The sequence below is a fragment of the Leuciscus leuciscus genome, assembly GCF_965113295.1.
Source record: "Leuciscus leuciscus genome assembly, chromosome: 10".
Classification (NCBI taxonomy): domain Eukaryota; kingdom Metazoa; phylum Chordata; class Actinopteri; order Cypriniformes; family Leuciscidae; genus Leuciscus; species Leuciscus leuciscus.
Window position 1 is genome coordinate 7,418,541 of NC_138734.1, and position 15,039 is coordinate 7,433,579.

A 15,039-nucleotide genomic window follows, 5' to 3' on the forward strand; every position below is an offset into this window, starting at 1 on the left:
TGAAAACAGTTTTTTACATTTTTATTTCAGGATTTTTTTGAAAAGAAAGTTCAAAAGAACAGCATTTATCTGAAATGGAAAGCTTTTGTAACATTAAACACTACCGTTCAAAAGTTTGGGGTCAGTAATAATTTAAATTGTATTTTTTGGGGGAAAATAAATAACAAATCAATAATTTTATTCATCAAGGGTGAGTTAAATTGATCAAACGTTACAGTAAAGACATTTATAATATTAGAAAATATTCTATTTTAAATAAATACTGTTCTTTTGAACTTTCTATTCATCAAATAATTCTGAGAAAAAAGTGTACACAACTGTTTTCAACATTGAAAATAATAGGTAATGAATGTTTGAGCATCAAATCATCATATTAGAATGATTTCTGAAGGATCAGACACTGAAGACTGGAGTAATGATGCTGAAAATTCAGCTTTGATCACAGGAATGAATTACACTTTACTATATATTACATAGAAAACAATAATTTTACATTGTCATATAATTTCACAATATTAATGTTTTTTATTTATTTTTTTATCAAATAAATGCAGCCTTGGTGAGCAGAAGAGACTTCTTTTAAAAACATTAAAAATCGTACCGATCTAAAACTTTTGACCGGTAATGAATATATACACATAATTATTAATAACGACTTCATTACTTACTTTCTGCTATAAATATATCAAAGCAAGCCTCTGGGATTTTTATGAACTTCTTCTGATGTCTAAATTGTGCTTTGACTATCATAGTGATTTTACCTCTGAACTCCTGTGGGAGAGGAATAAACATCTTACTGGGTTGCTAACTTGCTATAAAGAAAATTTGATTCAATATGAAACCATATTTTTTTTTTTTAAGTGATAAAATAAATTACATTTCAAAATATCAAAACATCAAAGATGCCATTTTCATTTTCTCCATGTAAACGCAAATTTGTGTAACCGACGTCTTACGCACATTACGAGATCAATATATCGATTGACTACTGTCCACGTCTGACTTTGCTCCATTAAATATGAGTAAAATGTACAAATAAACAAAAATAAATCAGCTGCATGTGAACAAATCTTTTTTTTTTTTTCTTTTTTTTTGTCCGTCGACTCTTTTTTTTTTTTTTTTTTTGCAGAACTTACACATAATTACAAGCTCAGGGAAGTGAAGCAAGGTTGTATCTCTTACAATGAACAAACAATGAAACGAGGAGAAAAAAATAAAAATACATAAATATCCTGGATTTGCATGAAGCACATTATGTAATTATACATACAAAAAAAGAAAAAGAAAAGAAAAGCATAACAACAAGGTTAAAGCTGCCGTCGGCAAGTCTGGCAGATTGGGCAGATTGGGTCGATTAGCCAAAATTTTGAATGTTTACAACTCTCATGCCCCTCCCCACTACCAGCGAGCACCCTCCCATCGAGGTCGTGCTCGTCAGTGCGTCACTGTGCGTGTGTACCTGATTTTCTGTGAACGCGTCCGTCTCTTCAGCATCTATCAACACCATGGACTCGGAGGTAGGCTGCCCTGGCTAATCTATCCATAGATAGCAATAACCGAGGAATTGGAAGCTTGTTAGTAGATTTTCTCTCCGCCATCACACTTCATGCAATCTCCAGGCGAACTTCAGGCGTGGCGTGTGCATGTGATATTAACGTGCGCGAGTGAGGGGGGATCTGCGGCGTGTGCACGACCTGTGATTGACAGTCAGATCTCACACCCCCCTGCGCTGATTGGACCTGATGAAGCGGGAGCGCTGGATTTTTGCAAAACAAATAACACGCTCCAGGTGGAGTTAGAAGCTCGGGTTTTTTTCTAAAACCACCTTATTTATGTTGTTCTGTCGGATTATAGTGTCAATTTCACTGAATATGATCAGAAAAATGTTGCCGACGGCAGCTTTAAGTCATATCTTTGAATAAATCATCATAATGCATCAAAAATGTTGCACTTTTTTTGTTATTTATAAGTCTAAGGGAAGAAATAAAATAATTAAGGTCAGCAAGAAAAAGAGGGAAGCTCAAAGGAGACTTAAGCCATTTTTGCTTGTGGATGAAGAATTTTGCATATAAGATAAGGAAATTAACAACATGTTCAAGGGACATCCGCTTTGGGTTTTCATAATAAAAGATAATCTCTTTAAGAATGAAGCTGTGGGTCACATTTGTAGGGCCAAAAACAAAAGCACTTAAATTAGCCCAAAATCGATTGGTTACATTACACTCACAAAATAAATGGGGGACAGTTTCCTCAACAAAACCACAAAAAGAGCAAGTCTCATCAATATCAGAATATTTAGAAATGGAAGAGTTAACAGGATAGATTTTATGAAGGATTTTATAATGAATTTCCTTAACTTTGTTGGATACACAAAATTTACTAGGCAAAAGCCAGGCCTTTCTCCAAATTACATTTGTTACAAGGGATCCCCAATAGAATTTACCCCTTGGAGTAACCTTTCTCTTCATTTGAAAAATTGAGCGAATATGTCTGTTGTTGCATTTTCGATCTAAAAAATCTATCTCTGCCAAGCGTAAAGCCGGATATACACTATTACCTTGTAATGACAATGACTATGACATGCGGTCACATGCTGTTCAAATTAGTAAATCCTGATCTCCAAACACATCCTTCGTTGTCTCCTTAGACAACGAGTTTATTCATGGTGCCTCAGTCTGCTTGAACGGTCAAAATTGCATCTTTGTGGCTCCCCAGAGGGATATTTGAGTCACATAGGGAACCCTGTTTTGGAGAATCCCCTCTAAAACCCCCATTTCAGCATGGACTCCCTGTGACTTTTATAGACTCGTGACATTCCAGATACTCCACACACACACACACACACACACACACACACACACACACACACACACACAAACATCCTTTGTGTTTAACTTAACATCCTTTAATGTATGTAACTCAGACTTGTATCTGAACTTCCTGTATGCATATGTGATTAATGTTGTTTTGATCATATGGTTATGATCTTCGAGTGTTTGGCTCTGAAATGTATTTTTGAAGAATGTTCTCCCAGTAGAATCGCATCCCGTAACCCGATCTCATTGGCAGGTCATAAAAGTTGACCACCAAGCTCATTCAGCCCTATGCAAAGGAGACCACGGGTGCGCAACATTCCAACACACACACACAAACACACTCTGGACTTTGAAACAGAAACCCCCTACAGAAAAGGACTTTTACCCATAAAGTCACTCTTAAATGTACTAAATATATATATTTGTGTGTTAAGAGGTGTGTGTAAACCATAGGAAAGCATATGTCCTATTTGTAACATTAATAGAACTGCAAATGCCTATACTAATGCATAATAATGTATCTTTGCATTGCTACAACGTCTATATTCTATTTTTGATATCTCTGTAATCCTCTCCAGCTAACGGAGTTGAATTCCGATAGCAGAATTCAGTGATGCGCATTGTTTTATACAGTTCATATGCCTGGAGAAAAACCCTCTCAAGTTAAAGTCAATCATGACTCATTCGAGTGGGCGTGTCTAACCGGACAAAGGAATCTTCCCGCTCGAAAAATCTCGACAGATGATTTGCCCTTCACGCAAAAGGAGGCGTACACGAGACACTGTTAAAAGTCCGAACCTTCAGTTTAAACTCTCTCTCAACTCTCAACGCAACTCAACCCTCTTCTGACCTTCTCCTCCACGTGCAGCGCTTCCCAACGCAACCAGCGGGACAGGCCTTGGCTTCTCCTCTGGACGCATGCCCGCGTCATGTAGAAGCTGCCGTTCTTTTTGCAACTAAGTTCCTACACGCCTTTCCCTTCCACAAGGGAAATGATCTGAACTTTCTCGGTAACGTTAAATTCAAGTGAGCCTTTACATCGTCTTGCGAAACGACCCAAAAGACGAAGCTAGACGCAAACCAGCCGGACACGCGCACACACGCCTCTTCAGCACCGCACTGAAAGAGCACAGAATCTTGCAAGTAACGTAACTCTCTAAACGCTGATTTCAGGTCTCCAGTTCTTAGGTCTGTGAATTAAGTTACCCTCTATCTCTTCTCTCTGTCTTTCTGTCTTTCTTTCTTTCTTTCTTTCATTTATTCTGACCATGCGATGTTTTGTTTGGTTAAATGTTGTCTGTTTTACTGTTTGCATTTTTACGTACGTTTATATTGTAGCTCATATAATCTCTCTAGTGTACATTTATTAAAAATTCATTTATACTTTAACTGTCTCTGTGTTTGAAAACCCACCTTGTAAGTCAATGAAACTAAAAGATCTAAGCTACAAGCTCGATATCGACTACCTTGAGTAGTTTTAATTCATAAACTCAGGAAGTTATGTTCGTGGCCAGAAGATAAACTTTCTTGGAGTTTGTAAACAGGAAAACTCCTTCTTAACTGATAATCTTACATTTATTCGCTGGACGAATGACTGATGTCGAGATCAGTTACAGAACGAGGTATTTCCGAAAATTAATAAAGTAGGGGAGAGCAGGGGCGAAAGTACCATTTTTCAGAAAAACATAATTTGAAAAGATGATGTTTTAGACAGAGATATATTTTTGCTGTGGTCAGTCACTCACAAGTGTGGTCTATCAATACCAGGTGGTATTTTGTAAAAATGTAGAAGGACTTCAGTATAATTTCACTTTGAACTTAAGACTGCTCATGTTACTTTCGACCCCGTCAGTTGGGACGAAAGTAACACACAGGTGGGTCAAAAGTAACACAACAATATACAAGCTAGATTGTTTGTGTTACTCTTGTTTTTTTTGTTTTTTTTTATTAGCCTAAATATACCTGAGTATATGACCTTGTTAACATGTAACTGCAAACATATTTTGGCCTTTATATTTGCAAAAAAAAAATTAATTTACATTTTCATTTTAAATTTCAGTTTCATCAATGTTTCAAATAACCCAACAGTACAAACTTGAATTCTTTAGAATATTTTTTTTTATTGGCAATGTCAATCTATTTTATAAAATGTGTTTTCAACATGAACAATATGAAAATTAAATTAAATTACCATAATATAAATTCTCAACATAATGTAACAATAGTCATGTTTCCATCAATTTTTTATGCATAAATTTAAAATCTGCATTAAAACATCAGGATGGAAACCCTGCAAATACATAGGTGGAGGTGGAAAAGCTATAAGGTATGGCTAAAACCTAAATGTGACTAAGGTAAATGGAATGGTGACAGAAATCAGCTGATTTAAATGTGAATGCACTCTCTTAAACATCTGGCTGAATCAGACCTCTATCTGTCTTACTGACCCTCACTCTTGCCATGTTCTGTTGGTATAACATGACATAAACATGTTTTAATAAATGCTGCAACACAGAGAAAGTCACCACATTAGCAGCGCGACAAAAGAAACACTTGTTTTCACTATAGCGGGACAAAAGTAACAAGTGTTACTTTCGTCCCGACAGGAACTCCTGACGTTTAAACCCGATTTACTTTTATAATGAAAAACTCTAACAAGGCAAACTTCAGGATGTGTTACAGCACTCGATAACATGTAGATTGATCATTACTGTTTGACATGAAACGAAAAACACATCTTGTAATTAGAAAAAAAGTACCGCTTCAGTAATTTACTTATCGAACTCGAAAACTGCTTACTGGACCTAACTGCGGGAAACGATGACGAAATCACGTGATATTTGGCAGCTCCGTCAAGGGTTGCGTACTGAACGTGCTGTCATAGCTTGAAATGCTAATATAGTCAGGGCTCTGAGAAAATCGCTTTGTTACTTTCGTCCCGCGTTACTTTCGCCCCGGTTCTCCCCTAATGTATATGCGATTTATGAATTATGACCATGAGTTATGATTAGTAATATTTCCCAAATTCCCTATATTCTTGAGCTAATTCGCATTGACCCAGAGTCGTTTACGTTACAACGCTGAGGGCCAGAGTAAACCATCACTGCTTTAAATAACGCAGAACATAAGCTGACCTGACTGTCCATTAAACAACTTCATTTGAATGGTTTGTGTTTTTTGTTTTACTTTCAGACCAGCACTGGAGAACGCCTGACAATGGGATGTTGAAACTTCTTCCTCTGGTTGAGAAAAAGCTACACCACATCAGTGATCACATCTTCTGTTCTTCAACTGAACAAACTGTTTAGACGAGGAAGAAGAACACGAACCTGATAGGGACGTACAGGGAAGAGCAAGAAACCAGTTTAGCTGTGATAATGAATCATTGTTTTCCAACACAATATCAAATCTGTTTTCTGTAGGTGACTGAATATGATTCTCTGGCACTCGTTTTGTGGCTTCAGCAGCTGTGAATGGATTCATATGATGTTGACGTATTTTTGAAGACACATTTTTATTTATCTTGAATCTCATTTTTCTTTATGCTACTTTATGCTTTGTCCTCCAATAAAGTGTTGTTTAATAAAGTATGGTGACTATTGTGTATTGAAAGTGGTGTTTGGTACAGTAAATATAAATTTTTATTTGAGAAATTTTAATTTCTTATTTCTTTAGTTTAATTAGTTTAAAATAACTACATATAATTAATAACTTCTAAATAACTACATATAATTAAAAATAATAATAATTAAATAACTGGCCTGTTGGAGTATGCTTTTACTTCTACAAAAAGGGCAGATTAGGTACCTAGTCTTATTTTTTATTGCATAAATGAATCAGATGATTTAGATTAATTCACAAATAACACACACGTAAATGCGGTGGACAAAAAATAAATAGGGGTGCACTATCTAAGCTTTCACATTGCCTTTTAAGTCTAGTAATTTACATAATCATAGCAGATGCTTTTGTCCAAAGCAGCTTTAAAGGAGAACTTGGTAACTTTTTTAACTTAATAAAACTGTCTAGAATTCATTTGGATGGTTAAACAACCTGTTCTGGTGATATTGGTGACTTTCCCCGCTGGAAAACCAACCTTGCAACTTGGGGACTACCGTCCCGGCAAGATAGAAATTGGAAGTCTCGTGAGAAGCGAGAACGAGAACGAGCGCGAAACACGAATTGCTTTACGGCAATTCGACATAAACACACACGCATGTATGATGTATTACCAGATGACCCACCTCGGTAGACATAGCTCCACACGATACAGTTGGCTTGCTCCGATCAAAACAAATGCACATGAGCAGCGGTAGAGAGGGGGAGGAGGCCGCCGCAAGTGAGTTTTTTACGACCGTGTTGTGAAATATACGCCCCCCCACAGCTGTAGGGGGAGCTCGTGGGGAAAACATGCGACAACAAAAGGAAAAATCAGCGAAGAAGTGACTAGAGTTCGCTAGAGTTGCCGAGTTCACCTTTAAAAGTGAGGAAAACAACGAAACCGTTATAAAGATAAAATAATAGGCTACATAGATACGTTTCAACCGTTTTTAGAAACACACACACAGTGTGAGCAATGTTCTTATTAGGTGTTTACGCGTTTGTCACAGAAACGATAAATATTTAATCATAATCACGACAAATATTAGAGAAAAATACAATATGATGTATGCCAGCATCTTGCGCATCAAAACAAACTTGTCCTTCCTCCATCACGGTTGAACTCGCACTAGATCCAGCAAGGGTGAGCTAGAACTCTAGCTCCTCCCATTTGACTCTGCATCGAGCATTGGTCAATGACGTCACCCGCCTATTACGTCTCGTCTTTCCATTGGACTGGTTATACACGTGCTTCACGACGCAATCACGGAGGGCGTTCCCACCGCGTCTCGACGCAGCTCGAGTTCCCTTGAAAGGGAAGCTGATGTTTCGCCATGTAATCAGACAGTCGATTCCTAAGTTCCGATACAAAATATTAGTAAGTATTTCACAGAAACTTTTATAAAACCGTAGACAGGAATGTGTGTACTAGCTACTTGATGGAAAAGATGGAGGAGTTTGTGAATCGGTTGGATATCTAGACTAAATTTGGATCAAGGGGACTTTTTATGTCTTGAGGCCCTTTACAGGTGACGTCCACATTAATACTTTTTTTCTGAAAGGACGTGTTTGACATTTTTCATCCTGTAGTAAAGGAACGGGGTTTCTTTTGTGTATCGTGCTGTAAGTTAGGCTATGTGATGATTTTTCAAATTACTTTTTTGAGTGAACGCATCGATGTCATTATCTATTTACCTCCAACTCTCATGATCAGATCATTGATAAAGATGTTTAATTAAGTTTAATTACTTTAGTTTTGTGTTTGTTCGTCATTTACATCCAGTGTCAGTGGAGATCAGACTGTTTCAACTGTTCAGCTTCATCATGGATGACAGACAAACATCCAGAGATGAAGATTTTTCTCCAGTTTGCAGGTACTTTAAATGAATACATTAAATAACCCTTTATAGACCCATAATAAAAGAGATGTCTGTTTTAAATGAATTTCTTGAAAACAATGTCTAAACCCTCCTCAAGTGCTTTTCATCCAAACAGTATGAAGATCTTACATATGATGATTATCATCAAAAACTAATTAAATCTGTTCTGTTATAGTTCAGTTCAGCAGGAGAGATCAGAACCAGCGCCCAGCTGTGTGTCTTTGAGGAGTGACGGGTCTATGGATTATCCAATACATTTTAAGAATGACAATACACAGACTGATCTCAGGTAGGCTACAACATTTCTTAAAGACATGATTAACATTTTAATATTATGGTGTTTTGTATTTTGTATGTATGATATTCATAATAGACATTGTCTTCACCTGATGCAAGAGAGACATATCTATGAGTGTTCCAATTTCATGGCTTGGAATCAGATAAATAGCATTTTATTGAAAGAGATGCTTATAATATTTGAAACACCCAGCTTTTGTGGTCATTTTAAATGGACTGCAGTCCTTTTTGTTTGTACCTGGGCGTTGTGGAATTGCAGGTAATGTGCAGCAGTGCTGCTGTGGCCTTACATGTATATTCAGAGCTCAAAAAAATACCCTATTCTATATTCTGACCTCAAACCCATTATAACCTCCTCCAAAATGACTCCTCCAAAAATGACCAACAGATGGTATCAATGTAATACAATTAAAGGGGTCATATGACGGTTCTAAAAAGAACATTATTTTGTGTATTTGGTGTAATGCAATGTGTTTATGCGGTTTTAGGTTAAAAAACAAACAAACTCATTATTCTACACATACTGTACATTATTGTTGCTTCTCTATGCCCCGCCTTTCTGAAATGCGTTGATTTTTACAAAGCTCATCGTTCTGAAAAGCGCGGCGTGCTCTGATTGGCCAGCTAGCCAGTACATTGTGATTGGCCCAATAACCTTAAAGGGGTGGTATAATGCTCTTTTCACAAGATGTAAAATAAATCTTTGATGTCCCCAGTGTGTGTATGTGAAGTTTTAGCTCAAAATACCCCACAGATATTTTATCCTTTTACCTCACACAGACATGCACTGAAAATGTCAATGTTTATGTTCAAACCAGAGTCAGACAATAATGGAGAGACTCAAGAAGTGACAACATGTAGAATGCAACAGTACATTTCTGAATGGTTAGTTGATGAATTTAGGTAGCTTATGTGTTATCTTCTATTCATTGATTAGCATTTTTTAAGGACTTCAACATTACACACTAACTAAAGTTAAAAAAGTGAAATCATAATCAACCACCCCTTCAAGCGTGTGACGGAAATGTCTCGCCCCTTACCATATTTGGAACATCAGCTCCAGAAGCAATAATGGCAGTAGGCCGCTGTCGGTAGCCTAAAAGAGGCCTAGAAATAGGGTTTCGTTCCACCAAGTGGGGCACTACCTACTTTTTTTTATATTTAACATCAGAAATATATAGAGATTCCTTAGGAAAAAGTTCTCCACACACAACCTTGCAGTTTTTGAGAAAAATGATGCTAAAGGTGCCCATTTAAAAAAAAAAGGGAAACCATAGGGAATTTTGCACTTTCAAACCTGTTTATCATATAAACCCAAAAATGCCGAATTACCACTTGAAATACAAAATAAACCAGTTTGAAATGTGTGATATACCTGAAGTTGCTATCTAGGGACAGTAAACATTATAAGATTATCAAGAAAATTTCTAGTGTAGCATTAACATTCTAATTACTTCTCATTATGTTGTTCCAATTCAAAGGTAATATTTGAGGTAAAATCTGAATAACAAATAGAATTAAGCCAAAATATAATAACAGACTATAAGCTGTAAGCTATAAGCTGCCAACTCTCATGCATTCACCGTGAGACTCACGCAATTGACACTTTTCACACGCTCTCACGCCACACATCCATTTTCTCACGCACAGAAAAATCGCGAAGCAAAGAGGACACGGAGACCGACAGACAGAGCAGGTTAGCCACGCCTTCCTAAAACTCTTCTTTCAAACACGCCCCAACAAATCTAGGTCAGAGAGTGGGGGCAGAGTTTCATAAATAAATTTATACGCAAAGAAAGAAGGCGTAACTTTTGTTCTCGCTGTATTATTGTTGCCGCCAGCGCCGCCATGTCGTAGAGACACTGTGTTTTTCGCTGCGAAAGCCAAACTAAATGAGTTTGGCCTTCCAAAAGAGGACACAATTAGAAAACAATGCTTAAACTTTATTTACAACTGTTCCAGAACAGTACAACTAAAATATTCGACTGTGTGCTGCACAATTTTCGGAGGACTGTTTCCAGAACCTGCGAGAGTACAAGGCAGGCTGTGCACAAAGCTGATTCTAAAAAGTGGGGCAATTCCATATTTGCATGTACATTCTGGCGCTTCTGACTCACACACAGCCTGTAAGTATGTTTTCATATTTTAAGAATTTGCTACTGACTATTCAAAAATCTCTTTCATTAAAATATTTAAATGTCTTTAAGAAATGTTATAGCCTACCTGAGATCAGTCTGTGTATCGTCATTCTTAAAATGTATTGGAAGACCCATAGACCAGTCACTCCTCAAAGACACACAGCTGGGCTCGGGTTCTGATCTCTCCTGCTGAACTGAACTATAACAGAACAGATTTAATTAGTTTTTGATGATAATCATCATATGTAAGATCTTCATACTGTTTGGATGAAAAGCACTTGAGGAGGGTTTAGACATTGTTTTCAAGAAATTCATTTAAAACAGACATCTCTTTTATTATGGGCCTTTAAAGGGTTATTTCATTTGGAAATATGTTCAGATGATATGGTCCCATGAATTGTCTGAGTAGAAACAATGTCGTAACTTTTGTTCTCGCTGTATTATTGTTGCCGCCAGCGCCGCCATGCAAAGATGATCGCTCATCTTGGACATCTGCATTTTCCGGATCAGAATCGAGCTCGAATTGATAAGGTAGTTCTGACATGATCACCTGCCATTATTGCTTCTGGAGCTGAAGTTCCAAATATGGTAAGGGGCGAGACATTTCCGTCACACGCTTGAAGGGGTGGTTGATTATGATTTCACTTTTTTAACTTTAGTTAGTGTGTAATGTTGAAGTCCTTAAAAAATGCTAATCAATGAATAGAAGATGACACATAAGCTACCTAAATTCATCAACTAACCATTCAGAAATGTACTGTTGCATTCTACATGTTGTCACTTCTTGAGTCTCTCCATTATTGTCTGACTCTTAGGCCGCTGTACGTGAGCTGTATCGTTCAGTTTCGTTCCGACAAACGGGGCACTACTTTTTCTTTTGCTCAATATGTTCAACGTAAATAAAAGGTATCCAAGCAAAAAGTTCTCCACGCATTATCCTGCAGTTAATGAGAAATTGTAATTTATTGGCGCACTATATTGACTGCGTATTGAGACATATAAAACTGTTGAGATTGATTTTCAACCAATCAGCATAGAAAATGTAAGTAGGTCCCAGCCGAAATCAAGCCAATATCACTACGCACATGTAAACATGGAGGAGGACGTAAGCAGCGCATCTTCATCTGATAGCGGCGATCAAGCTCGATTAACACCCGTAAAGTGTATTCTTCATGTCGGAAAAGATGGTGGGAAAGGTCCGCAGCCCTTTACTGAAGTCCGATGGGGAAAAAAATCAAGCAATGTGCGTAGGAATGGCTCAAAACGTCGGACACTTCAGCTATTGCTAATAAACATGTTTCCCTCCTGGACAAACCGGTCTCTGATGTCCCAACAACTACGGGTTTCACCCGGCCTGCTATCTGCGTTTTATAGACAAAAAAAACGTTTTATTTTTATTTGCAAAAAAAACTTGCATCACAATAAGTGTATTGTGATTGTCAAAACATTTTAGTAACTAAACTGAATTTTATTAGGTTTAGTGACAACATGTTACAATGTTTATATGGTACAATTTCTGGAAAGCTACTTTTTTTTTTTTAAACAAATTTCTTGAAACAAATGTCACGATTTCAATTCAATTCTTGCGATTTGATTTAATATTGACTCATTTGGATAAATGTTAGGTACACAAGATAGGCGTTCATTTTTCTCAAGAAAAAAAAATACATAGGCTAGACAGCCCTATCAGCTGGTAGTAGGCCTATTATTTAAGGTTAAAAATAACTCAAATTAAATATAATGCGTTTTTATTATAATAACAACTTTATTTAATGATATAAGTACAAATATAATAAATATGTAATATAGTACACATATTTAGCAAAATACTCTCTATAGCTCTTTTTCTAGCCAACTAACGTGCCTATATTATGGTCATTAAATGGCTTTCCTGAGGTAAATGTTATGTGACATAATTGTTTCCAGCTGTTTTATTGACCCCTTTGTTTGATTGATTGATCGATATTATGTATGAAGAATATAGGCTACATTTTGGTAAGCTGTACTGTTTCTTTCAACATTGTTCATTCGTGTTTATTTACTATAGCTAGTAGAGATGATCGGGTCACGTGCCGCTAGGGATCTGTCACGTCACAATTACAAGCACCAAAACGGTATTTATTGTTTGAATTTCGTAATAAAATTGACAGAATCTGAGAGCTGAGATTTTTTTTCATATCATAACTAACAGGGCCGGATTCAGCCAGCCCCACTAGGGGGTGCAGGTAGAATATCAGGGGGGGCAAGTCATTTAACGGAACATTTAAATTTGACAAATATAGTGATTTGATTTTATATTGTGATATATATCGATATGGCCAGAAATGAAAAAATATATTGTGAAATGAAAAAATCCTATATCGCCCAGCTCTAATCTATCAGCTCCTTTGATCCATTTGATTTGTCTTATCAGGTTTTATGTTGGATGCCCTTCCTGACACTACCCTCTGCATTTACCCGGGCTTGGGACCGGCACAAATAGGACACTGGCTTGTGCCCTGTTGAGGCTGCATTTATCTTTTTTTTTTTGTCTGTCTGTTTGTCTTCCTGTCTGTCTGTCTTTGTCTGTCCTTTCGTTTTTTATTTCAATCTTTTTTATTTCTTTTTTGGGGGGGTTTTGTTTTCATTTCTTTAGCTCTGTACACAGCATGGCTTATATCAGTCATTATAGCATCAGTCGTCTGCTTTTCTGTGCAAAAGTCCTAACAAATGCGTCCATATCTAGACCTGTTGTTATGGCCTTCTCGTGAGCCAGAATTGAGGCTGCATTTATCTCTTTTTTTTTTTTTATCTGTCTGTCTTCCTGTCTGTCTTGTCTGTCTGTCCTTTCGTTTTTTATTTCAATCTTTTTTATTTCTTTTGGGTTTTATTTTTTATTTTTTTTATCCGCAACAGCCACGGATGGGCTGGGAACGACGGGGGCTGCGGGTCTTGTGCAACTAGAACTAGGTGTACTGGTACTGGACTGGGCACGGGGGTTAGAAATTGTAGCGAGTCGAGGAGCAGTATCACCCGACGAGCCGGGTGATTCGGTCTCTGCTGCAGCTAATGCCCTAGCAGCCTCGTTGCTGCTGCCAGTGCTAGCTTTAGCAACCAGAAATCGGCGCATACTCGACTCGTCACTCGGTGCAAATTACAAGAGAAAGCGATAGAGAGATATGGAGGGAATGAGAACGCTTACAGAAAGAGTAACCAAATAATTTCAGTGACTGACGGCGAAGGAAACTCAAAACAGGGGCTGAGCTCAGCTGACGACAGTGTGTCTGCGTACTCCGCTCTGCAGTGACTGACTGAGACGTGAAGCTCAGCAGGTTCACCACAAGCCGGTGAAGCGACTGGCCACGCCCTCCCTATGCATCTACCAATCAGTAGCTACTTTGAATGAGGGATAGAGAGCAGAGAGCGCTCACTCTGACCATTTTTCTTGAAATATTTTTTTAAATTTGGGATCTTTACATGCCATCACGTTTGGGGGGCAGTCACGGCATTTGGGAGGGCATTGCCCCTCCTTGCCCATGCCTATATCCTGCCCTGTTCTGACCTCTGCGAGAGTGGTTAGATGAAGTGGACGGACGTCCAACATCTGGGTTCTGCTTCGCCCTCGTCCCGTGAGCCTGACCTGTGGACACAGAAACAGAAAACTCAGAAGACAGAGATGGTAAATATCCAGGACGATCCTGGCTCTGTGTCTGGGTCGGGTCTGGCAGCGGCAGAGGTGGACAGTAACAAAGTACATTTATTTGAGTACTGTACTTAAGTACACTTTTTGAGTATCTGTACTTTACTTGAGTACTATTTTTTCTGGAAACATTTTACTTTAACTTCACTACATTTGAAAGACAAGTATCATACTTTTTACTCCACTAACGTTACATTTATGTCAAGGTCCTTGAGTAGAAAGTAGTTGGATTCTGACATCAATCTGACTTTCATTTTCAATGTTGGGTTTGGTCTTTTAAATGCTCATTTTGTCATTGTTTTGGAGCACACTAGCTTATAACAGTGGCTGACATATTCATCCTAAAAGCCAAAAATCTTTAAATAGGGCACTATTTGAGGGAACAGCCCGAAACTATTGTGGACGTTATTGAGAGCACTTATTCAATCTCACATTCAATCCCACTACAGGAACTGTGTTCTAGAAATAAATTATATATTGATATGAGGGTGGGTAGGTAGGCAGGCATAGATTCAGAGGCATAAGGTACTGTAAGTATTACAAACAATAATAAAACAGTGCAATGACATTTACTTTTTACTTTTGATACTTAAGTACTTTTAAAAACAAGTACTTCTGTACTTTTACTC

At 37.6% G+C, this 15,039-nt stretch overlaps 1 protein-coding gene and 1 pseudogene across 2 annotated transcripts in view; both read left to right on the forward strand.

The window, feature by feature from the left end:
• Positions 1 to 13,499, forward strand: part of LOC309507286 (uncharacterized protein) — a 72,761-nt gene extending 59,262 nt beyond the window's left edge. The window contains exons 4-5 of the mRNA XM_082181457.1: positions 8,472 to 8,585; positions 13,145 to 13,499. Of these exons, the coding sequence (XP_082037583.1) occupies positions 8,472 to 8,585; positions 13,145 to 13,169 (139 nt within the window). The 3' untranslated portion in view covers positions 13,170 to 13,499. The remainder of the gene's footprint in view (positions 1 to 8,471; positions 8,586 to 13,144) is intronic.
• The window catches only part of LOC309507292 (threonine synthase-like 1), a 75,555-nt pseudogene that overhangs the window by 48,908 nt on the left and 11,608 nt on the right, over positions 1 to 15,039 (forward strand). The gene's annotated exons all lie outside the window — the stretch shown is intronic.